Source organism: Sander vitreus, chromosome 6, assembly GCF_031162955.1.
Source record: "Sander vitreus isolate 19-12246 chromosome 6, sanVit1, whole genome shotgun sequence".
In the NCBI taxonomy this organism is placed as follows: Eukaryota; Metazoa; Chordata; class Actinopteri; order Perciformes; family Percidae; genus Sander; species Sander vitreus.
The window spans coordinates 30767734-30793010 of NC_135860.1; the positions used below are offsets into that span (position 1 = coordinate 30767734).

The 25277-nt window shown below is 42.4% G+C and overlaps 1 protein-coding gene across 3 annotated transcripts in view; it reads right to left on the reverse strand.

Moving 5' to 3' along the window:
* Positions 1-25277, reverse strand: part of LOC144520076 (furin-like protease kpc-1) — a 227461-nt gene that overhangs the window by 22673 nt on the left and 179511 nt on the right. For all 3 annotated transcript variants that reach the window (XM_078253710.1, XM_078253711.1, XM_078253709.1), the window contains 3 exons: positions 12993-13103; positions 12547-12640; positions 9871-10056 (listed from right to left, as the gene is read on the reverse strand). In XM_078253710.1, the coding sequence (XP_078109836.1) occupies positions 9871-10056; positions 12547-12640; positions 12993-13103 (391 nt within the window). The remainder of the gene's footprint in view (positions 1-9870; positions 10057-12546; positions 12641-12992; positions 13104-25277) is intronic.

Genomic DNA, 25277 nt, shown 5'->3' on the forward strand with positions numbered 1-25277 from the left:
CCCCAAATCCCAGAATTTTTCATAATACGATCTAATCGCATGGCGTAAAGCGCCTGGCGCAGCTGCGTTTAGGGCGTGTCCAAATCCACTTTTGCTAGTTTGACGGCGGAAAAAAGGGTCCGTGCGCCGGGGTCAAAAGGGTTATACTTAGTGTCTTCATTAATCATAGGTGTGTTTTGGGCGTAACATGCAGTAAACCAATCATAGTGTCATCTCCCATTCCCTTTAAAAACCAGGCGCGTTTGGACCTTGGCGCATTGCTATTATGATAGATGGATGATTTGCACCGTAATATTTTTATCTGTAATCTTTTGCATGTGTGTGTGCTGCTGTGCGTCCCTGTGTGTGTAACAAGCATAGTGTGCGTGCTGTGCATGAGCCTAGGAGCATTTTACTAATGTGCTGTTAAAATAACAATGAAATGCTGCATTATTGACTTTAGACCAGGTTTTTGTTGGTCAATGGAGCAATCACTTCCCGCTGCCTCAAGATAGCAATACGCCAAGAATGCACCTGAACACACCTCCCTGTAAGACCAGCACCCCCATGGGCGCACAGATGGGCGCAGGTGCATTTGCTGTTTAAATGACGTGGGCGCTGGACGGGAAATTGACAACTGCGTCGGTCTTAAACTAGCAAAGACACTTGTGTCGGGCTTTGTGCTGCGCCGTGTGCAAGATAGGGCCCTAAATGAGTCACCTACCAGACTCAGCTAAATAAATACAATCCTTCATGACCTGGCTATGAGACAAAACTTATTTTTGTCGAGGGCTAAATAAATTAGTATTATTACTCTCACCCCCCAGCACCTCAGCGTGTGGTATTGGGCGACAATCCGGTTTAAAATATGAAACAGGAAGTTGCTAGAAAAGCGCACAGTATTCAATTCACTTTCAGGGAATAAACAGAAGATTCAAAGTAAACCCCCAAAAAGGAACCTGTTTTTTTGGCTGCGTTGGAGCAGGAGTCAGAGTCAGATGGGAGGGGAGGAGGAGTCTTGCTGTGTCTACATATGTAAAGCAGCAGGGAAGCAGCAGTGTGTCAGACTGAGGCTCTGGCCCAACCTGGGCTCCTCGCTGATCCCTCCAACACATCAATCATCCAAAACAGGGCCATCATGGCCACACTGCATGCTGGGAGACACACACGCTCAGGCACGCACACACGCACACACGCACACACGCACACACACACACACACACACACACACACATGCACTGCAGCATGCTTAAGCACAAACAACTGAACAAACACACACAAGGTTGTACTGTATACACACACACACACAAATATGTATTAAATAGAAAACACATGCATATGCACTCAGAGGTAAAACGTACAGATCCATACAGTATCACAGTGCACTCTCACTCTCTCACACACACACACACACACACACACACACACACGCCTGCGCGCACATGGATGCAATTACACAAACAAACATTCTGCAACATGCACAGAGACAAACACATACGCAAGAACACACCGAAATAGTGCACATAGTACATGACACACACAAACACATGCAAATTACTCACACACACGCAAACGTGCACAGACAAAGTCACGTCGCCGTCACACAGTCTCTCCGCCTCCCAGTCTCACACAAAGCACGCAGACAAACAGAAATAGGTATCCTGTGCCCACAGGGTGCCCTCGCTCCCGACCATCTGTGACGGGTGCCAACACACAGTGGGTGATATTTACATGAAGACCCAACTCCCCCTCAACACACACACACATACACACACACACACACGTAAAAAAAGAAAGAAATACCCACAAAGGGCCACTCGGATCGCTTGATCTCCCAAAACTCATTAAACATGCAGATATATGCAAATATATGCACCTCTAGAAATCCACCTTGGGCCAGAGTGAGTGTGAGTGTGAGTGTGTGTGTGTGTGTGTGTGTGTGTGTGTGTGTGTGTTTTTGTGGCTGAAAGTACACATTAGTGAGAATGTGAGTCTCCACTGTAGCAACTACCGAGGCTTTGACGGTGTGTCTGTCAAACTAGATGCCGTGTGTGAGTTTGTGTAGGTACTGTATATGCTGTAGATGTTTTTACACTTCTTTACGTTATAAGTCATGCATCAAATTATATTATTACTTTTAAAAGTAATAAAACTGCATTCAGAAATCCATAACATTACCCCTTTAAAAGAACATATTTGAGACTGAAAGATCTGCATTCCACTTCCAATTTCCTTATTTGTATTCGGAATTTTTTACAAAAAAGTAACATTTGTTTTGCAATTTGTAAGTCATAAGTTAGTATACTCTAACCACCCGCACTAACACCTACTGTACCTGTGCTAAGTGTAGAACATAACAAGCAGTTAATGGAATCAACTTTAAAAAAAAATTGTTAATATATCTAAAAACAAATAAAACATTGTCATTACAAAATGTCCACCTGACATTACCATCATTTAAAGGGTGCAGAAGTACATACATACATATATCTAGTAGTCTGTTGAGTACTTTTGTATTAATTCACTTTGCAGTTGGAGATATTTTTTTAAGGAATCAGCTATGTGTTGATTTGCAAACTTAAAGATGATGCTAATATTTTTGCACTACACCTGTCAATAGTTTTGGTATTTAATATCTTCAAATATGAGAGAAATCAAATTTGTAAAACACTTACAAACTAGATTGTCCATAACAATCCCTGTAACTCAGGATAAACCACAATTATAAAACATATTGAGGTGTACTTGTTTGGAATCGGATCCAAACATTTCCTACAGAAAACCAGAGAAGTATTGGATAATGTGGATACTTTCTTTATAGAATATGTAATAAAACCAACTGCATCATATCCATCAAAGTAAAAGACACTGATTGGCTAATAGAAATGTTTCGAAATGATCAAACTCCATAGTTCCTACAATATCTGCTGGTTGTTCCATAATCAGTTCCTCACTGTGTGTTTGGTTTGTGTGAGTGACTCCAGACAAGGCATCGGGGGTTGATGATGATGGTAAACACATATGATCTGTCAGTCATGGCTTGCAAGAGTGGCTGTGTGTGTGTGTGTGTGTGTGTGTGTGTGTGTGTGTGTGTGTGTGTGTGTGTGTGTGTGTGTGTGTATGTGTGTGTGTATGTGTGCCACAGTGCTGCAGGCTAAATAGTGCCATTATATTCCTACAGCAGCACTAGTCACAGTCAGCTTGAGAGTCAAAGTCCTCTGGGAATCAGAGATATCTCTGCTCAAAGACCGTTGCCACCCTGCTACACACACGCATGCATGCACGTGCACACACACACACACACACACACACACACACACACTCCCTGTGGGCATGGCAGCATGGAGCCAGGTGGGGTGGAAGAGAAAGCGTTTTATGTCGATTTATACACAATAATGCAGAAATGCTGCCCGTCATAGTTACTAATTAAAAGAGTCCGTCTAGCCAAATGTTAAAAGAGATATTTTTCTCTTACCCTATAATATATCTAATAATGCAGATCGTTTTCGTGATATGTGCTCAAGTTTTGAGATAGTTGACTCTGAGATTTCTGCCTCCACTCCAGTAAAATGGTGAAATGGTGGAATTTTGTTTTTGGTGCTCACAGCAGTGACATATTACATGAATAAAATATTCTAAACATTTCTTTCCAGAAGCTGATTCAGGAAAGAGATCTTGCTGCTGAATTTGTTGTAGGTCATTATAGCTGTTACCACCACAAACAACATTTCATTCATCTCCATTGTAGTGGGGTGGAGGCCGACATCTCAGAACAATCTTAAAACCTGGGCTAAAAAAAAAGACCCCAAACTGCATGGATTCTATATTTGGGTGAAACAACCCTTTAAACTAAACCCAGTACAAACCATAAATATGGTATACTAACATTTTACAGTTTCCAGTAGAATGTTACCTCTTAGCACTGCATGAGGACAGACAGAGACCAGATGAAGGTGAGATGTGTGAGAGTGAGAGAGAGAGAGAGAGAGAGACAGGGATGGAGAGAGAGACAGCGTGAGAGACAGAGAGGGAGGGAGGGAGGGAGGGAGGGAGGGAGGGAGAGAGAGACAGAGAGAGAGAGAGAGAGAGAGAGGATGAAAGAAGATCAAGGACACGGGGTTGAAATAACATCTGATATACCTTTTATCTGCTTATGAATTATCCTTAATGGTTATCATAGATATTGATGATTATATATTATTTATATATATATAGCTTTCAAATTCTATATTTAATCACCATTGTCAGTGCGGTTTGAATCCATACTGTGTGTTGCTGGAATAAGCATATTCCATATTGTGCTATACTGTCTCTGATAAACAGTGGAAGCACTGAGTGAAGGCACCACAGATGGCGGTAGAGCGAGCATAGGGGAGAGCAGATATGGGAAGAGAGAGAAAGAAAGAGAGAGCGAGAGAGAGCGAGAGAGAGAGAGAGAGAGAGAGAGAGAGAGAGAGAGAGGATTTCCAGCCCTGCGGTCTCGTCTCCTTCACAGCACTGGAAGGTCAGGCGAGCCTCGAGCCACAACACCCGCTCCCTTTTCACTTCAGTCCCACTTTTATTCCAGCAGCACACAGCTCTTTGACAATTGTCATCATGACGAATCAATATAGACCCTCCTCCTCCACCTTACCCCCTCCACTGCTGCCCTTGAGTTTTTAAACACTGATCCAGCAGATAGTCCAGTTAAAGTATCTTCCCAGGGCCTCCATTTTCTAGTTTACCCTTCACTCTCTGCCATCACTCCTTCTGTCTTGTCTATTAGTCCTGTTTGTCCTGTGTCTCTCTTTATTTCTGCAGCAGCACAGAAAATGTCAAAAACCATCAAATGACTACATATGTAAAGAACCATGATATCAAATTATTGTACTGGTAAAGGGGACTGAAATTAACCTGTAAATCCAGAGTTCTCGCGAGAGCACAATTTGAATTAGCTCAACGAGTCACTCTGGCATTCAGTAATGCTGCTCATTAACTATGCCCTTGTAGCCGAGCTGCACCAATCACATCGGTGTATCTGATATAGGCGGGCCAGAGGCGAGCTAAACAGACGACGACAGCGCTGCCACGTCAAAGTCATTAGTAAACATTGCAAGATGGTTATGGATGAACACCAGTTGTTTGAAACGGCTTTGAACGAGTGACAATGAACGAGTTAGACTTGGCTTTTTATCTAAAAGAAGAACAGAAGACGGTGCTCCAATCCTTCCTTTGCAAGAAGGACGTTTTTGCTGTTTTGCCGACCGGATACGCCAAGAGTTTAATCTACCAGTTAGCTCCTCTGGTAGCTAAGAGTTTAATCTACCAGTTAGCTCCTCTGGTAGCTAAGAGTTTAATCTACCAGTTAGCTCCTCTGGTAGCTAAGAGTTTTATCTACCAGTTAGCTCCGCCGGTAACTAAGACTTTAATCTACCAGTTAGCTCCTGTGGTAGCTAATAGTTTAATCTACCAGTTAGCTCCTCTGGTAGCTAAGAGTTTAACCAAAGCCGGTCTACGGAAAGCCGTTCCACTCCACAACCCATTGTACCGAATTTGGTTGCAGTTCCACCAGAGTTCCACTGGGGGGGATCACGGTCCAGTGCAAAATGAATGGGAGTCTATGGAGCTAGACGGCTAAATTTCGTCGATGCCTCCAGAGAACAAAGGAAATGACTCAGAGCTTGCCGTAAAGCAGTATCTCTGGCCGTATATGTGTATGACGTCATTGACATTTTAAAAGGCTTTTTAGAACAAAAAAGCCACTTTAAAAAAATCTAACACCCAGCAGTGTGTATTTTCATAGCCTCCCCTTTCGAATGCAACATTCAAATTACTAGACAAAAAATGATATCCTGACAAAAGTGGATTTTGAGGGGTATAGCTTCATAGAGTCCCATTCATTCTGCACTCGCCTGTGAGCGCCCCCTATATCGAACTCTGGTGGAACTGCAACCAGTTCAGAAGCCAGAAGTAACGAGAGAGTTCAACTTCTTCCCTTATTAGAAATGCTTTGGTTTAACCTACCAGTTAGCTCCTCTGGTAGCTAAGAGTTTAATCTACCAGTTAGCTCCTCTGGTAGCTAAGAGTTTAATCTACCAGTTAGCTCCTCTGGTAGCTAAGAGTTTAATCTACCAGTTAGCTCCTCTGGTAGCTAAGAGTTTAATCTACCAGTTAGCTCCTCTGGTAGCTAAGAGTTTAATCTACCAGTTAGCTCCTCTGGTAGCTAAGAGTTTAATCTACCAGTTAGCTCCTCTGGTAGCTAAGAGTTTAATCTACCAGTTAGCTCCTCTGGTAGCTAAGCGTATGGGGCTCTGGATACGTCACCCCATGTATTGTTGTGATTGGTCGTAGTGTTATCCAATTGCGTGCAGTGAGATTTTCAAATGCATGCTTGGTGCCGCCCCTCGAGTTGGGCCACTTTCATTATCATCCTTAATCTTTCGGATTTGGGTCTGGATTTCCACGCTAGACTAAAATAGTCCTTCTTATACATTCCTGTACTGTGACAATTATTTGAACTTTGGGTGAACCATGATATTTGATCAACACTATCTGTACTGTAATAACTGTTTAGAAACAGAGAGATTTAAAGATTCTGTTTTAGGTGTGTGTGTGTGTGTGTGTGTGTGTGTGTGTGTGTGTGTGTGTGTGTGTGTGTGTGTGTTCTCTCTCTGTTCCTCCTTGTGTTGACTTCAAGCGCTGTAACGCTGCCCCTTATTTTCAGCACCCTGTACTTGTGATTGTGTGTGTACATGTTCCTCTCCAATTGTGCTAAAGTTGACAACCAGCATAAAACCAATCAATGTGTGTGTGTATGTGCTGATTAGCGTTGTGCTAAGGCATGTGGCACGTATGATGCGAGCGTTAATTTGCGTTGCGAGCATTGCGTTGACTCGTCTCGGCCCTCCGGTAATGAGTAGCGGCGTCGGTATGTGGCTCGGCTTCACGGTGTTTCCTCCCCGTCTCTGCGACATACTGGGCCTTGTAAATTGGTCACAGAGGGGACAGTAAATCTGCGTGAGGACGTGGGAGAACCAGAGACACGGTGTGTGTGTGTGTGTGTGTGTGTTTGCAGGAAGAGGTAGGTGATAGAGGACAGGAGGTGGGTGTCTTTCATCTTCACAGCTTTTTCTCTGTAACTGTTTACAAGGACTGATGCACACAAACACACACACACACACACACACACACACACACACACACACACACACACACACACACACACACACAAAGAAAGAGCACCCCCCCCACCCCACCGTGCTACCACCCACACGTATATACAGTAAATGACCTCAGCGCGTTACTGTCTGTGAGCATGGATTCTAATCAAACGTCGGCAGCATTGTGTCTGTCAAACCCGGCCAAGGTTACTTAACCTTCCAGTCTTAATTTCCCTTCCATTTTAGCTCCTTCCTCTATATCAAACATCAGCACATCTATGGCAGAAAAAAGGAAAAGAAGAGTGCAGGGAGGAAAATGAAGATTGCCATGCTTGGCTGAAACTCGGAGATGAAAGTAGAGGATGATTCACATTGCTATGGCAAAATGAGCAGAACCGAGCTGAGCTGTGCTATTTTTAAACTTCTATACATTGCAGCCACTGGAAGGGGACAATGTGAAGTGAAGCAATTCATTTCTATATCATGGGAGAAGGTATCTGAAATAGGGTGTCCAGGAGAGTCACAGAATGTGAAAATTAGTATATACCCTTTGCCAAGATTTGTTTTGGTACATTTTGTAAGTTAGTTAAATTAGTTATCACTTTAGAGCTGCAGGGGAATTGTGCAGACAAATATATAAATTCTTATCTTTTAAAAGTCATATCAGTCAAGTATTGAGATATGCTAATAAAGTTGACAATATTGGAGGGCATCTTGAACGATAGACAAAACAAACGAACGAAAGGCAAAACAACCGAATGGATTTTTTTTTAAATTGTAATTTCTACTTTTTAGTAGAGTTCAGAGTAACCAAAAATGGAAAACAGTGATAAACTAAAAACCAAGACTAAAGCCCTATTCACACAGGATTAGTATTACCTGGTGACCTCTAGTCATTTGTAATAATTACAGAGGTTGTCTGTGAACTTAATCCTGTGCGAATTGGCCATGTCTGCAATTTGTCAACTAAAAATTCCCACGCATATTTCACCAAACACGAGGTCCTGTGCTAACATTAGTCCCGCGCCTATCGACATGTCTGTGATTTGGCGGGGTCGTATATATATTTTTCAAGGTTTATGTTTCCTGTGTGCCTTTTTATCCCTCTCGCAAAGACGGATATGGGATCGCAAGGGGCTGCGGACAGAGCCTTTCATCGCCAACCTAGTCTGGACCACTGCCTGACAGGAGACCTCCGTCGCTGAGTCGACGCACTCCCTGCGGCTTTGTCCGAAGGCTGACAGTGATGCTGTGTGGATGCCGCCACGGCTGGAACGATAGGCTATGCGCCTCTGGTAACCCTACCGGGCCTGGCCCAAAAAGATACAGATCCCCGACCCAAGTGCGGTGCGGAAGCCTTGCCTTGGCCGTCCTCCGCGGCTTTCCTCCACACGCCTCAGGGTACCCAACTCTTGTGGTACAGATAAGTTAATAAGATCGAGTAAAGGCAGGCTTTGCTTATCCCGTGCGAATGCGCCACAGCAGTGCTTTGAGCTAAATGCTAACATCGGCATGCTCACAATGACAAAGCTAACATGATGATGGTTAACAGTATAATGTTAATATGTCCACCATCTTAGTTAAGCATGCTAACATTTGAGAATTAGCCCAAAACACAAAGTGCCGCTAAAATGTAGTGTAAGTGTAGCTTAAGAGTAGCTAGGTGGCGATGGTATGGCTAAAAATTAAAAAATTAGGGCTGTCAGCATTAACGCGTTAATCGCGATGCGATTAAGGGCCTAGCATAATGCGTTCATTTTTTTTTAATCGTATTAATCGCATGCCGCCATTTATTAATTTATTTTCACTTCACTCGGCTTTGCGTCGTGCCTAACAGGCTACTATTTTGCCGTACTTCCTCCTAACACATCCTGCTGCTGCAGGAATAGCAATGTGGATTTCGGTGCCTCATTCTGGTGCCACGGATATGTCTGCTCTTCTCTCTGATGCTCTGAAACAGACGTTACAGGAAACAGAAACACCGCTGCACGTGACGCTAGTTAACACTTTACTCGACAGCAGCTAACGTTAGCCTACCGCTAGCTAGTAGCTGGATTAAACACGGTTGCAATGCTGACAGCTAACGCTAAACGGTGTAAAGTGTGACAATCTGCAGCTGCTGTTGACGGTGCATTCAATGAAACTGGTCATTTACAGCCTTGTGGTGCATTCAAAGTTGTTTGTTCAAATGTGTGACTAGATTAAATATATACTGTAATAAACAAATACAAATCTTAAAATCAAGTTCATAAAGTAACTTTCTTTGCATTCATTTGATTCCCAATCAAGATCCACTGGTAAGAATGGCTTTCCATTGTTAATATGTACTTAAAAACAGTTCTGAAATGCAAAATAATAGAATTTTAATCATGTGATAAAACATGTGATTAATCACGATTAACTATAGAAATTCAACGATTAATCGCGATTAAGAAAATGTAATCGTTTGACAGCCCTAGAAAAAATAAAAATAAAAAGCTGCACAACTGATGTTGCAGTGAAAGTAAGGCTGGGCAATATATCAATATTTATTCGACATGGATATATGAGGCTAGATATCGTCTTACATTTTGGATATCGATTAAATTGTGGTCGTTATATCCACATTACTGATGATTATTTATCAAAAATGTCATTGTGTTAATACTACAATACGCAATATCGACATCGATGTATTTGGTCAAAAATATCGTCATATTTGATTTTTTTCCATATCGCCCAGCTCTAAGTGAAAGTACATTTTCTCCCTCACCTGGAGGGTCCAGAGGCCTCGTGGTTGCTCCCCCCAGCAGTGCACCGTCATCAGGGTCCAGTTTTTCAGGCCAGCCGTGGAGGCGTCATTGGGCCGCGTGTCCAACAGCAGTGACACAGTGCCGGCTGGAGACTCCAGGCTTATGGAGAGGTCACCGCGACACACGGTGCTGATGCTCACTTTCACCTGGTGAGAGACAGGTGGCAAGAAAAAAAAGGTGTGAACAAGGAGATTGATGGAGGGATAGAGAAATAGGAAAACAAGAGAGAGGAAGTGGGTGGACAGAGACACAGCATCATGTAAACATGTTATCTTCCAGGCCTTCTCATCAGTACCACTGTATAACACCATGTGCCTGTTAACTGACGGTGACGGAACTAACTAAAATAAAGATTTTTTTATTTTTTAAACACTCTTTACTGCTGTGATTTTTTACCTTAAAAGAATAGTTTGACATTTGATATTCGTTTTCTTGCTGAGAGTTAATTGAATGGAGTTGAACACTCTCACATCTGTCAGGCGTGTACGCTACATATGAAGTTAGAGCCAGCGACCAGTTAGCTTAGCTTAGCATAAAGACTTAAAAAGGGGAAACTAGACTGGCTCTGTCAATTAGCCTGGATAATTAACATGCTTGGTGTGTCTTATCTGCATAAAAACTAAATGTTTGTTTTAGTGCATGCAGTGACTTCAGTTTCTGCAGATGGCCAAGAAATAGTCCTGTACATACATCCCCATAAAACCACAAATTGCTAATTATTGTTTAAACAAACAAGATATAACATGTTAATTAGTGACATTTAGAGGTGCTGGTAGGCAAATTGTGTTACCTTTAGAGAGAGAAAGCAAGGTTACCTGTTTCCTTGTTTTCTAACTTCATATTTAGCGTACAGACATGAGAGTGTTATCAATCTTTTCATCTCACTCTCTGCAAGAAAGCGAAATATGCATATTTCTTAAAATGTTGAACAATTCCTTTAAATGTGATGTGACACCTCTTCGGCCCATCAGTACTCATTAAAGATGTACTGTATTCCTGTGATCGTCATTAATATCTGAGCTAATACATGTGACACATGGATGATAAGGCAAATCTGAGTAAATCTGTCAAGTTTAAATCCAAATCCAGTCAGTATTGTCTGAGATACTGTGCACGCCAGACGGATGGACAATCCAATGATTTGTCCAAAGCCACCCAAAGATGACGACAAAGACAAGTAGGGAGCAGAAACAGAAGACAGAGTGACAAAAATGGCTGAGGGGAATATTAGCTAAATGATTTAAATAAGCACATGCACCTCCCAAACCCCCACCCCATGATTCCCACCCAGTAAACACTCTCCCTGTCCCTGTTCATCACAAGCAGCACATCTGGTGTGACAATGGCACATCGCAAAGAGAGCCGCCAAGCTGCAAAAAGACTGACAGCCCACTCCTGTTTACACCGCGTTACCACGGCAACACGTCCATCAATCACACCTCGCAGCGATGGCCTGACCCACGCTTTCTGCCAGGGAGCAGAGCCGCAAAGATGAAGCCTTTTCAATTTACATGCTGACACACTCACGCTCTCTCTCTCTCTCTCTCTTTGCTATTTCACAAGTACACACAACACACTCACAAACATAGATACCTCGCACAAACTCAAATGTGCGCGTACACAGACACGCACAGTACGTACGCCGGCTGACACAGTCAAACATAAACACATTTGCATGTACGTATTTGCCTGTACTCAAGAAAACACAGTTTTGCCATTTTCTGCAAATGACACAGCCAGCACATTACACATCACAGTATGATCTTTTTTTTTTTTTTTTATCTCTTCCATTCTCAGATAGAACACATGCCACAGAAACCCAGAAAACAATTTCTATGAAATGTTGAAGCTTCCCTGGTTGTGGGCAGAAGTTAAGTTTACAATACACTTAGTCTTGATTCGTATATGTCAAGAGCCACAGGAAACATGAAAAGGCTGTACTAGTCAATTTACAGCAATATCAGTATACAACAAAATATACAAGTATACAAGAAAAACTCACCTTTTCACCTTTCCATGTTTTAAAGGAATAGTTCAACATCTAACACGCTTATTTGCTTTCTTCCCAGAGTAACATGAGGAGATCTATGCATATCTCACTTCTGTCCTATTAACCTACAGCCAGTTAGCTTAGCTTAGCTTAGCATGAAGACAGTAAAATCACAACCAGGACAAGTTGTGGTTTAAGAGGGGTTATGTGCGGGACTATTTCAGAAGCAGTCACTTCCTGGAATCTTTGCTGGTTGCCTGGCAACCACAATTTATCATTTTTTTTACTTCCGTTTTTGTACGGATTAAACAAACAAAATATAACATGTTTATATTAGTGCGCTTTAGAGGTGCTGATACAGTAGGTGGATTTTGGTACCTTTGGAGAGAGCCAGGCTAGCTGCTTCCCCCTGTTTCCAGTCTTTATGCTAAGCTAAGCTTACCAACTGCTGGCTATAACTTTAAATCTAACAGTTAAATATACCTCGCAATAATAACCATATCGCCCAAAAAGAACTAGGTCTTTAAGATCTTCTTTAAGTAGAACTCTTTTTTTCAATATTTTTATATCCAAGTTTTCTTGGAAAATACAGATTTTGGAACAATGCACTTCATGTTCATGGCGTCTGCGCATTTTGAAAACTGACCTGAACGTGCTCCAGAGTGTTGATCTCATTAGTCCTCCAACGGCAGGCATCTGATTGGATGTTCACACTGACCACACCTCCTGGAGAAACGATTCTAACCAATAAAAATGATTACATAAGTCAGTCAGTAGCCAGACCCCAGAAACGCTGACCAATCAGAGCAGAGTGGGCTTTTTCAGGGAAAGGGGGGCTTAAAGAGACAGGCGCTAAAATGGAGCATTTCAGACAGTAGGAAGTATGAGAAAAATAAAGTGTTTTTTGAACATTAAAGCTTGTAAACATATTCTAGTAGAAACCCAAAGTACAAGTATGAACCTGACATTGAGCATTATATGGGACCTTTAAGCAACATGATACATCTAGGAAAGCATTAAAAACAGAACCAGAATCAGCAGTTATGGGGGTTAAATAAACATACAGTATGTAGTCGATAGCGGTAGCTTTACCTGCTAGGATGGAGTGTGACTTCTTGCATGCACTGCCTCTGTGGAGCAACAGTGTTGAAGTGTGCGGCCTGCTGCACCATCAGCCCTGCATCCAACAATCCAAAACCATACCTGAAACAAGAAGGGAACATGCACTCCATTATATACTGTATGTGTTTGTGTATACGATAAGGAAAAGCATCCTTATATATTCACACACACATGTGAACTGGAGGCTTTTATGTGGGCGGCTGAATGTGCTGCAGAGGAAGAGTAAGTGCTAATGGCTCCGACATGAGGAGGCAACAAGTCATTGACGAAGATGATGTTGTCCTCTGACACAATCGCTTCCCGCTCTGTCCGGGCTGAGGCTGATGGCTGCTGTTTGTACCACCTGTAATTGCCTGGAGGATTGATTCTGAACAATGTGCCATCTCACGGACTGTAATCAAGCCTCATTATTCATTCTTTACCACCCCAATCTGGGTGCTGGAGACACAATGGCCGACCCTTAAGCGGCGTCGCTGCCTGGTGACTGTATGACCACTGCCTATCTTACTCTCTCTCCTCCACTTTACCAATCCTGCTTCGCTATCTCTTTACGTCTCTTTTGAATCTTTCCTCTTTGCCCTGTCATTCTCAGAGCTCTTTCTTTTTCTTCTTCACTCTCCTCCATCAAACCTGAATTTCTTGCATCAGAACTCTCCTTTGCCACTTCAGTGAAGCTGAAATCGCAGTCTGCATAAGACTCTTCTTAATTCTCCTTCAAGTCTTTCATTTCCATGCACTTTCTCACTTTCAGTTCCCTCTTGTTAAAACCACAGTCCTCAGACTGAGTAACAGGGCCACAACAACCTTCATTCTCCCCAACCCCTCCTCTTGGAAATCCAGAGGGGGTGACAAAGAGCTAATTTCTGCCATTATTACCATACAGACCTTATGACGTTAATCTGCAATAAGTGAAATTCATTATCCTGATGACGGGGTCTCTCGGAGCAGCAGAGAGAGAGACAGAGACAGGAGAAAGGAGTGAGCTGATCAATAACTCAATCTGCTGCACTGCATGGGGCTCCACCTCCTCCGTCTCAGACTGACAGTGTGTCTGAGCTGCAGCCCTCACCGCCCTCGTCCTAACAGCACGCCACGCGATCAATGGACACAATCTAATCAGCCACTATCACCACCAATGACTTTTAGCATGTAGGGCCTTGCATAATGGCATTAGGCAGGCGGGTGTGTGGGGTTGAGGTGAGCTGCTGAAGTTCAGGGTCATTCGTTTGTGAAAACTGTGAAGAGTTGGAGCAAAACACAGCTGGCAAGAGCTGAATGCACAAGACTAGAAGAGCGAGTAATCAACTGACATTAATCCTTATAAACAATAAAGAACATAAACATTTTATTATTTTGGCTCTTCAAGTTCCAAATGTGCTTATACTAGGATGATTGGAGATAAAAGTGTTTTTATTCAGTAATCTGAATAACTTTGTTACAAGTCACTCAAAATGAACTGATTACAACGAACTGTGATCCTGAAAGCTCCCTAATACATATTTAAAGATGCATTCTAACTAATTTTTATGTTGCTGCTTAAACTTTGCTCTGTTGTAATGCAAAAACTAAAAGATACTCTTGAACTCACTTAGGCTTAGGCATTCGATTTGACCGTTGACACTGAAGAGAGACACAAAATGAGTTGGGGGGTAACAGGGTTTCCAAGCCAGAATGGTACGCATCTTGAACCACTACGTCATTAAGACACCCAAAACTCTCCAATTGAAAACAGCTGTGTTGTTTCAGTTAGCGGTAGTCTCGCATTGCCAGACCTTCCTCCACAGCGCTGCAAAGGAGGGTCTGGCTAGTCCACACAGCATTCTGGGATGGGAGGAAAACGTGCTCTGGTTTATTGGCATTTCTTCAAACAGTCGTCGTGGGCGGTGCTAAGCACCGGACGGAGCCACGGTGCCTCTGCAAAATAGCCTCGGGAAGGAACTTGTTTTAGTGGAACATGTGTACGTTCAAAAGAAGTTTTAGTCGTGCAACAGAAAACTCAGATTGGACAGATAGTCTAGCTAGCTGTCTGGATTTACCCTGCAGAGATCTGAGGAGCAGTTAACCACAGTCCTCACAAATCCACCAGAGTTTAGAACGCCGACACACAGAAAGAGGAAGGTGACGGAGATCCGGATGAAAATTTCAGACAGGATTTCAAAGCTCTGAAAAAGCCAGCTGAAATGCAGCGTTTCAGTCTGAACGAGGCCTTAGAATTCTATATTTGTCTTATTATCAACAAATCCCAAGAAAAGACCAACACCAATAATGCATTGTTTTGTCTCTAATTACTCTCTGACCTTCCCAGCCTCTCTGTCTCACTTTCAGCACCAAGCCCATTTGTTCCTACTGAGGACATACTGTACATCTTAAAAAAAACAGGTCACAAATATACAGGTATAGGTTTTTTAAATGCCCAATTCCCAGTGTGGCTCATTGATGGGTTTTTAATAGTTTTGGACAACAATGGCTCAATGTTTTGATCTTTACATGGAATGTGTATTATGTGAAAACATAATATAATAACAGGTCTATCTTTTAAGAAAAGGCACTTGAGCTTTCTAATGTCCGGGATATATTAAATGTAATGGTCACCAAAATCACCATAACAATAAATATATCTGGTTATGCTAATTACATCATTAGCTAAGAAATGAATGCATTAATATAGCAATATTCACGTCACCTTACTTGTCCTATAACATAAGCGCTATTAATACATTATGTAACTTAAAGCACTGAGGTGTCCTGGTATTTTCATGAAATATTTGTCACCATTACTGTAAATAATGTTCAAGATTAAGTTTCAAGATTCTTTCATGTATAATTCTGGAGTTTTTCTCTTTTCATTGATAGTCAATACATGTTGACGCACATCAGTCTCACTAAGTATATACTTTAGTTTAATTTCTTAAATGGATAAGTTAAATAAAAGCACCAGCAATAACAATAGATCACTTAAGATATTTCACAGTGTGGGGAAAACTGATACCCTGACTTCTCATAAAACAGAAACTGTTGGTGACCGGGGCTTGCCACCCTGCTCCCTTTTAGTGATTAAATATACCCTCCCCACCCCGTAGCCCTTAGCGAGAGCTGTGCACCTATTAAATCCTACAGCTCCCGCAGATCGATCGGGCTTGCCCCAGCTCCACGGCCATAAACCCACAGACATATATCTGATAGAGAAAGCTGCAGGAAACAGGTTTACCCACGCTAGAACATGATGAAAATGACAGATTTTATGTCCCCTGCCATGTCAGTGAAACACCACCGCTGAGCTGAGCCGCTTTTCACAAAGACTTCACCGCCTTTTCAGCCATCTCATCATCAAAAGCAAGAAACGGAAAAACTAACACACTGCTACGTGATTTCTCCGAACAGAAATGTGTACAGGGTTTACAACTGTTGTGGTTGTGGCCTTGCTGAGTAGTTTAATCACAGGATTTGTAAATTTCTCTTTAATGTGATTAAGATTTTGGGAAATACTGCAACAAAAAAAAAATGTTTAAGATTAAAATGCCTTTAAGATGAAACCCACATAGTGTAATTCATGTGAAGCAATTAGTCAGAGAACACATTCATCAAATTTCCAACTTGTTCTTTCTCCACCTCCTGCGTGGTCGGAGGGAGGTTGAGCCAAGCTGACTACAGAGTGACAGCTGATCTTCTGTCCACGCAGCACGAAGCGCGTTAAACCCCCGACCCCCCGCCTCCGCACATATCGAATATGCGGCCCTCGCATTTTCTCCGAACACGTTCGCTCCTCGACGGCGAATGCCCTTGCAAACTCTTACTCCCTCCTTCTTTTTATCCATTAGGACGAAGGCCTCTCCCCCCCACCTCTCCATGGGGCCTCTTTGTAACTGTTGAGGAACCCTTTTCACTTTTTGTTCTGCGGGCCTTCCCAGGTCCTTTCTCTGTTGATATTCACACCATCTGCCAGCAGCAGAGGAAGGTGCACACAGACCCAGCTAGCACTGAGACATCAACATCTCCTGGGTCGAGGTCCTCGCTTCGTCTTTGCACATGGCATTAAAAAAAACACAGTTTTAACAACTGTTGTGCTGCAACCAAAACAGATTTTTTGCAGCTTTCCAGGGACCTAGCTACCACGGGCTCACCCCTTGTTTGCAGTGGTACGTCCTGCTAAGTCCCCCCCAATAGAAGTGGCTGTAAAGAATCACTCAAGCCGCACTAAGCAGCTGCCTGTGAGTTAGGTCATTTTCCCAGGAGCCACAGAGTGGGCATTGGCAGGACCTCAAAAAGAGGGGACACCATCTGTTCAGTGCCTGAAAAGGTTGGTGACACCTTCTGTGGTACCAACAACTTCTAATTAAGTGGCCAGGAATGCAGTAGCAGCTCCAGCGCATGATTGGTGGGCTTGCTTTAGTCATACTGACGACAACACAGCAGACCCCCGGTCAGTTTCACACACCTCTCCATCACATCTGGCCATGGGCTAATAAAAAAATCAACGAAGAGCGGATACAATAAACACTTGACGAAGGTGGGACATGACTGGAGAAGCCAACACAAACTATATTTACCTTTGTTTTCTAGGATTTTTTGGTCCCCTTTTTGTGCCACTTAATTGAATGTTTATCAGGAGCATTGAAAACGGCATTAGCCGTATGGTAAATCCCAGCGTGGTTTGTTTCCGTTATATCGTGATGCACTAATTTCATTAGTATTAGGATTTAAATGAAATAACAAATGGACTTAATATTCTTCTGATTTCCATCGCTCCTAGAGCCAAATCTGCTGCTCGGAAATGTTACTAATTAGGCTTATTAAGTAATTAAGAAGAGGTCTTAATTATATCTGCGCCACTGGGACCTGCACGGCTGTGTTGGTTTGGATGTTTTACAATTTCATCCATTTAACGGTTCTGAATGTGTGTTTTTAAAGAGAAAAATGATATTGGAACGCATTGTTTAGGCTGTATTAGGCAAACATCTGTCTAATTTGAAATTACAAAGAGAGAAACACTCAGCAGCCTTCAACAGCACAGCCTGAAAATGTCAAGTAAATTACCGTGCAAAGAGTTAAAAGTTAAATGAAATATATTGCAGGGAGGAAAATGAGGGGTTTGGCACAGGCATGGACTTACTCTCAGGAGAATGGGCACCAAACGGCCCTCTCAGTCTCTACAGCCATCAGTCAAAGTAGCAGCCTCCCGTCCCCTTCTCTCACACAAGGAGACTTCTCTGGAAGCCGCAATGATCTATACCTCATGACCTCACTCTCAGTGTCCAACATTTTTTGATTTGTAGCTTGAGTGTTATTCAAACACAAATTCAAAAGAGGATGAAATTCAGCAGAGAGCTTTTGTTGGACGCACACCAAGGTACAGTCCTTTTAGATGTCTCTGCCCTTGTGGGGAAGGAGAGAGAGAGAGAGAGAGAGAGAGAGAGAGAGAGAGAGAGAGTGAGAGAGAGAGAGAGAGAGAGAGAGAGTGTGTTCAGAAAGCGCTGCACTATAAGCTTGGCATAAGATTCCCTCCCGGGTCCCGACTACTTTCATTTCACTCCGGACAAAGCAAACACTGAACCAGGAGCCTTTGTTTGCCTCTTCAAAGGAAACAAGTTTTTGATGCCATATCAGTAAATGTGATAGAGCAAACTGAAATGGAGCGATCAAAAACAAATTCTGTTTTTGTGTTCTCATATGACAGGTATGACATCTTCTACATGATGTCATCAGGGAAGCAACATAAGAGTTCAAAAGCTCTGCATTCCACATACAATATTAAATAATATATGATCATGCCTTTAGGTTGCCATTATTGTTTGCACGATTGCAAAGACCTTAGTGAGTCTAGGTCAATTCAATAAAATGGAAAGCGAACATGCATAATTAGTGTTATATAGTTACTTATGTTTAAGGTTATTAATCCAGTAATCCAGAGTTATTTTGGGAGGCGAGAGAACATCATTATAAATGTATTGTATTAGACCATGTTTTATAGACTTTAAAAAAAATGATGTAGCAATTCTCAAACAATTAGAAAAAGTCATAAAGTATCCAGGTGAAGTATGTTTCTTAAGCTGTTAAAAAGGGCCCTGGGTCTCCCTCACACAACATAAGGGTTAACCAAATAATATTGAATATTTTTGTCCCGTCAGTCATGGCTCTGCTTTGCAGGAATCATATGGTCATGTGTACAGTTGAGGCTTCTGCTCTGCAAACTCCAGAGCAGATTTACTTTGCCAACAACTTGCTGTCAGCTAAAATGTAACTCAGAGCGAGAAAAATGAAAAGAGAGCTGAGGAGGATGAGTGCGCACGCTGTTGTGGAACTTTATTTTGAAATTTCTTCCCTCTAGTAAAATATCCAAATTGCTACTTGTACATGAATTATGTATTGGTTGTTTAGAAGAGCACAGGGTCCCTACAACCCTCCCACCCATCTTGTAGCACAGTAGGGTGGAGTGGGGATGGATATGTGTGTGTGTGTTTGGGGGGGGGGGGGGAAGAGGCTTGTGCAGGCACCCCTCTGTTTGCCTGCTGCACCCCCCTGCCGGGAGACACGGCACCCCCTGCAGGAGGTGCAGTGCTCCGCTTCCCTTGTCCCTCGGGGCAAGTCGGTGTATCACACACAACACACACTTGGCTCATTCAGCCCAGTTTATGTGTTGACCCATCAATCAAATGCATATCCCCACACACGCGCACACAATTAACATCAACATTTTGCATCTGTGCGTACTTCTGAAGTATATACTTCAGGCTTGCAAAGGAAAAAAATATACTTTTAGATCAGCCATATTTCCCTCAAAACAAAAGTTTCAAAAGGAGGAAGTTAAAAACTGAGATGTCATGCCAATTGTGTCTTAATAAAGCCATTGTGTCTAAATAAAACACACACACACACACACACACACACACACACACACACACACACCCTCCACTTCCTCTCAATTAGCCAACAATTACCCACACATTGTTCATCTGTGGATGAGCTATATCTGTAATCTCACACACGCAGACACACACACACACACACACACACACACACACACACACACACACACACATTCTTTCTCTCTCCTAAAACACATATAGACCACAGGCTCAGTCACAGAGTAATTGGCTCAGCAATGAAAAAAGAGGAGGTCTGGATAATTAATTACTCTATCTGGCTGGGGCAGAGACACAGGGCCAGTTTTACAACCCCACCAGGGAAACCAAGGGAGAGAAAAAAGAGAGAGAGGAGAAGGAGGAAGAGAGAGAGGGAACAACCCGCTGTCCTGGGACGATCTATGCCCTAGCATGAACTAGAGATGGCTTGCCAGAATGCATTGGGAATGTATACACTCACCTTTTAAACACACACACACACACACACACACACACACACACACACACACACACACAACTGCAAAATGCATGCACACTCTCTGAACTTCATATTCATCTAGATTATTATTGTAAAGCTGACAGAGTTGCAAGGTTATTGATCATTAGTCAATTCACAGACAGACCAAATGGGAACAAACCAGACTGTTCTAACATATTTTCCAAACAAGATTACACTGCTTTAGTTACAGCGATAAACATGGGGAAATTGCAAGAAAAGATCTAATCAAAAAACAACCCCGACCACTGAAAACTTCAGATTTGTATTAATTTATTCTTCTGAAATCAACTGCATCTTACAAGGGCACTGAGGCCAACAGTATAACTTCAAAATCCTGTCACTCTGTCACTGAGTGTTATGACGTGAGTGTTACGTGGTTCCCTGTTGAATGTGAATAAATGTGTACAGTAGGCCTAAGATGATAAAATGATGTATAATATGTCTTTTGTATAGTTTATAATAGATTATCAGTGTGTTTTCTTGCAAGATTTGCTTGTGGCTCGCAGAAAAAAAATAGAAGAGATGCTGAAACAATCGCTCCAGATTGCGTGCCTTCGCAGAGCTCCATGGCACAGTGTGTGCTGTATGAACAGCACAATTGCTTAACATGTGTGCCGAAAGTAAGCGGCTGTAAACGTGGTGAAAGATAAAATACTTAAATAACAAAAAGGAGTAGGCGTACACATTTTGAAGAAAGGAGAACTCATCTTTAAAATAGAACCATCTGAAAGTAGAGTAGGTAAATGATGCCACAATAATAAAAAAAACGAACTGAAGAAAGCAGTGTTAACCAACAATTTAATTATATACACTGTACCAACGGATGATCTCGTGCCTTTATACTCGCATAAGGAATGAATTAAATGTGGGCATCTGTCATTTTTGCAAATATTTAAAATGAAATAATACATACAATAAAACATAACATTATAAAATACCCCAAAATATACTATGTGCCACACAACCAATCAGGACGAGGATCAGTGTCCAATACCTATACCCTTTCCGTTTGTCTCACCAATGCTGTAGTGTTGTGTGATTTGCTGTTGTGTTTTGTGAATTGCTGTCGTGTTGTGACGATTTGTTGTCGTGTTGTGTGATGTGCTGTTGTGTTGTGACGACTTGCTGTCATGTTTGAATTGCTGTTGTGTTGTGGCGATTTACATTACATTACATGTAATGTAATTTGCTATCGTGTTGTGCGATTTTCTGTTGTGTTGTGTGATTGTTGTTATGTTGTGTGATTTGCTATCGTGTTGTGCAATTTGCTGTTGTGTTGTGTGATTTGCTGTCAGGACCACCGTACACTACAGATGAACATTTAATATTCACATTATAGACACCACCGCTGACTCTCCCTGTTTGGCCATAATGAAGGGCATTAACCATACACGGTCCGGCCATATACTAGGTTTTGACGTAGACTTGTTATTATTAGGGCTAAGCATTTAACGTCTTTATATTTTTGGTACTAGCTGAAATGTGTGTGTTTTGGCTCATAACCACCGCAGGAACTTCATCAAAGGCCCAAAAACCCTTATGCGAACTCAGGAACCTTACCTGCATTTTCACAGGAGGCACCAGGATCTAAATTTACTGCCTTTGCTATAGTTCCTGGCGCTAAATAGTCGTAGTAGTAGCTTTGGGGTTAGGACTTTTTGATGAGCCAGGAACTTTCAGGGCAGAATATGCAGTTTGCAGCATCCCTTTTCACTTCTGCATGTCTCCCCGTATCTTTAAGTTACTGGTTTAATTTGCCTAACCTTTATAGTTCTTCAGATGCAGTGGAAAAGCAACAGGAATGCATAATAGTTTGGTACCTGTGGCATCTTAGTTCCTGGAACTATGGAATTTTAGACTTAAGGTAAAGTTCTTGTAAAGCTTCTTGTGTTAAGACAACATTCACTATTTGAGAACTTTGGTTATTTTACACTTGGGCACATTTTAATACAGTCTGGATGACAGGTAAGCCTAATGAAGCATACAAATAAGCTTGAACTAAACATTTTGGAACCTTCTGTTAGGGCAAAGGAATATCATATTGTATAGAGAACATACTCCTCTTTAGAGACTAGTGTCAAAATACACTTCTTGGCTGCTTAAATCCTGGCAGAGGAGTGAGATGAAGAGTGTAAGAGAGGAGTGTAGCTTTTCCACATTCCAAGACAGTTTGTCTGTCACACTCAGGAAGAGATCTGGAACTTGGCAGTATTCTTTCCCCCTTTTTTTTCACCACGACATTGTGTTAGTGGTTGGCAGATCTAACAACAGGATTGAAGAACAGAACACACACACACACACACACACACACACACACACACACACACACATATATCAACTTAGGAGAGAAGTGGCAGGTACATAATGTCTATGGTAATAGAACAGCAGATGGAACTGACAGGCACACGCAGCACCTTGTGCATTCACACAAACACACATAATGCTGCATGTGCACACAGCCACTTGTTCATATGTTACAAACACGCAAGGAAAGAACAAGCTGCTTTTACCACGGTGGCGAAATATCGGGTCTGAAAATAAATAAACATCCATAATCACACGTGTGCTGAACAAGACGTGAGTTTGACTTTCTCCTGTCAATGTGTTGAGTGCAGCCCAGCTATAAATGGCTCCTTCCCCATACGAATGAAAGAGGTGTCAGAGTGTTGGTCCTAGAAGGTGTTGTCTCTTTCTGACCTGTCTCTCCAGGGCATCGTGTGAGCGACGGCGTAGCTACTGGCCCTGATGATCTGAGAGATAAATCATCTTTAGCCACTCTCTAACAGCCTGACAGACAGGCCTAAGTACCTGGGAGGGTGGCAAAGGGACACTTTAAAATCTCCAGTGATGAGGAGTATTGCCATGAAGAAAACAGTTAGCCGCCCCGAGCTCCCTCCTATCCCCCAGAGTCTCTGGCTGCCATTTTGGCTGCGTCTCAAGGCGCTATTCCGGCTCTATCTCATGTCACCGTTCTGGCTGTCGTTCAATTCTCACGTTGGCTCCCGTTCAGCCTCCATTCTGGCTCTGGTTCAAGCTCCACAGTGGCTGTGTTTTGGGGGCTTCATTGTGGCTCTGTTTCAGCAAAGCCCCGCTGCCCCCCCCTTCAGTTTTAGTACCCCAGGTAGCTGGCCTCCTGCCCAGCCTGCTGATCAGTGGGAGATCCAGGCTCAGGCCTTTTGTTTGGGGTGGCATTTTGCCTTTGTTTTCCCATCTCGCCTGTAATCTAAACACCCAAAACATCTCATGCTTGACAAATCGGCCCTGAGACGAGGGAGCAGCGGAAGACAAACGGCTGGAAGCGGTTCAACCCCAGGCAGGACTGATGGTGTCCGACTGGGCCTGACCTCCCAAAGGTTAAAGACACGTTCACTTACAAAGCAATCAATTACCCAGGCTGTGTAGGCGCTTTTAACCAACCTCCCCTCCTGCCTTCCACACAGCCGGCGTTATTGATGAGGGTCCCAGTGTACAGCACACTCCAACCTGGAGTGTGTATTACATTTCACAATTGAAATAAATCTCAGATTCTTGGTGTTACTGCCTACCTGAAGCTCTCTTCTGCTTTATTATCATCCTTCTCTCCCCCTGCTCCTCCCTTTCTGTCTCCCTCCCCTCTACCTACTCTCTGCAGGTTGTTGTAGCAGGTTTATTCTGGTAGTTGGGCTCCGTGGGCCCCGGCAGGCCCCTCAGCTGTTCCGCTGGGTTTGTAATTACCATTTCATTAAGAATGACAGTTTCGGGGGTTGAAGCACCATTTCATCCGGGTCTCGTGGGGAACGCGCTTGCCAAATTTCCAGTGTGAGTGGCAATTATCTCTCTTCGTGTCTGCAATTCACCATTTTGTACTTAGTGGCTTGACAACGGCTAGGAACATTTTGTTGGAGTAATAATAGGTCTGGGATATTTACACTGTAGCCCACTCAGGCTTAGCTCTGTGAACAGACTGATATGAGCTATCAGAAGAGATAGAAACAAACTATAGGGGAACGCTACAGAGGCAAGCACTGCACTACTACTTTAGGTTATGTGGAGCCTTGAGAATTGATTTGAGTTCCAATTTAGTTTATGTACAGTATAACGTCATTCTGGGTCATAGTAAGGGCTCATGTAGTATATATTTTTTATTTGGGATTCAATCATTGTGTTTTTTGATGGCACATTTTCTTTTAGTAATGTTTCTCTTTTGGCCAGTAGGCAAAAATGATTCTAAATCTCAGTGGAGCAACTTTGTTGAACTAAAGAATTTAGAATGTGTTTTTATGCCATGCGAGAAACATCTAAAATGTGTCCTGTAGTACTGTACTAAAATATACCATAATATGAGTATATACTACAGTATATAAATAGTATATCTATGCTTTAAATGGTATTATTTCAATACATGCCAATATGTACGATTAAATAATTGTTGGTGGCTGTAATTATTTCTCCTGTTCATACTGGTCCATTCCTAGTGTGACTACAGTGTTAGTGATGGGCGACAATCTACAGTCCTTTCATTTAATGTGAGGCTTCAGCAGGTTGTGTTATACCCTTTTCCCACCAAAATGATTGCGTATATGCAGGTTTTCTAAAGGCAGGAAAACTTGCTAAAAATTGGTTATAGTCTCCTTTCCATATTATAATAAAAAGGAATAAAGGATGTTATGAACGGAATATGAATATTAGTTAATGTTTAGGTCAAGCCACAACACGGTCTCAGTTCCAAGTCACTTGAAAGATGACTGAGACCTATTTTTGCATTATATAATATTAGTTGCTGTCTGAGCACCAGAGTCAGTAGTCAACACAAAGTAAGGGTCGGGTTATGTCGGAAACAAACTGGTTCGTAACTGCCACACTGGCGAAGTGAACAAACGTGATATTGTTTAATTCATACCGTCTCTCCTGGAAAGT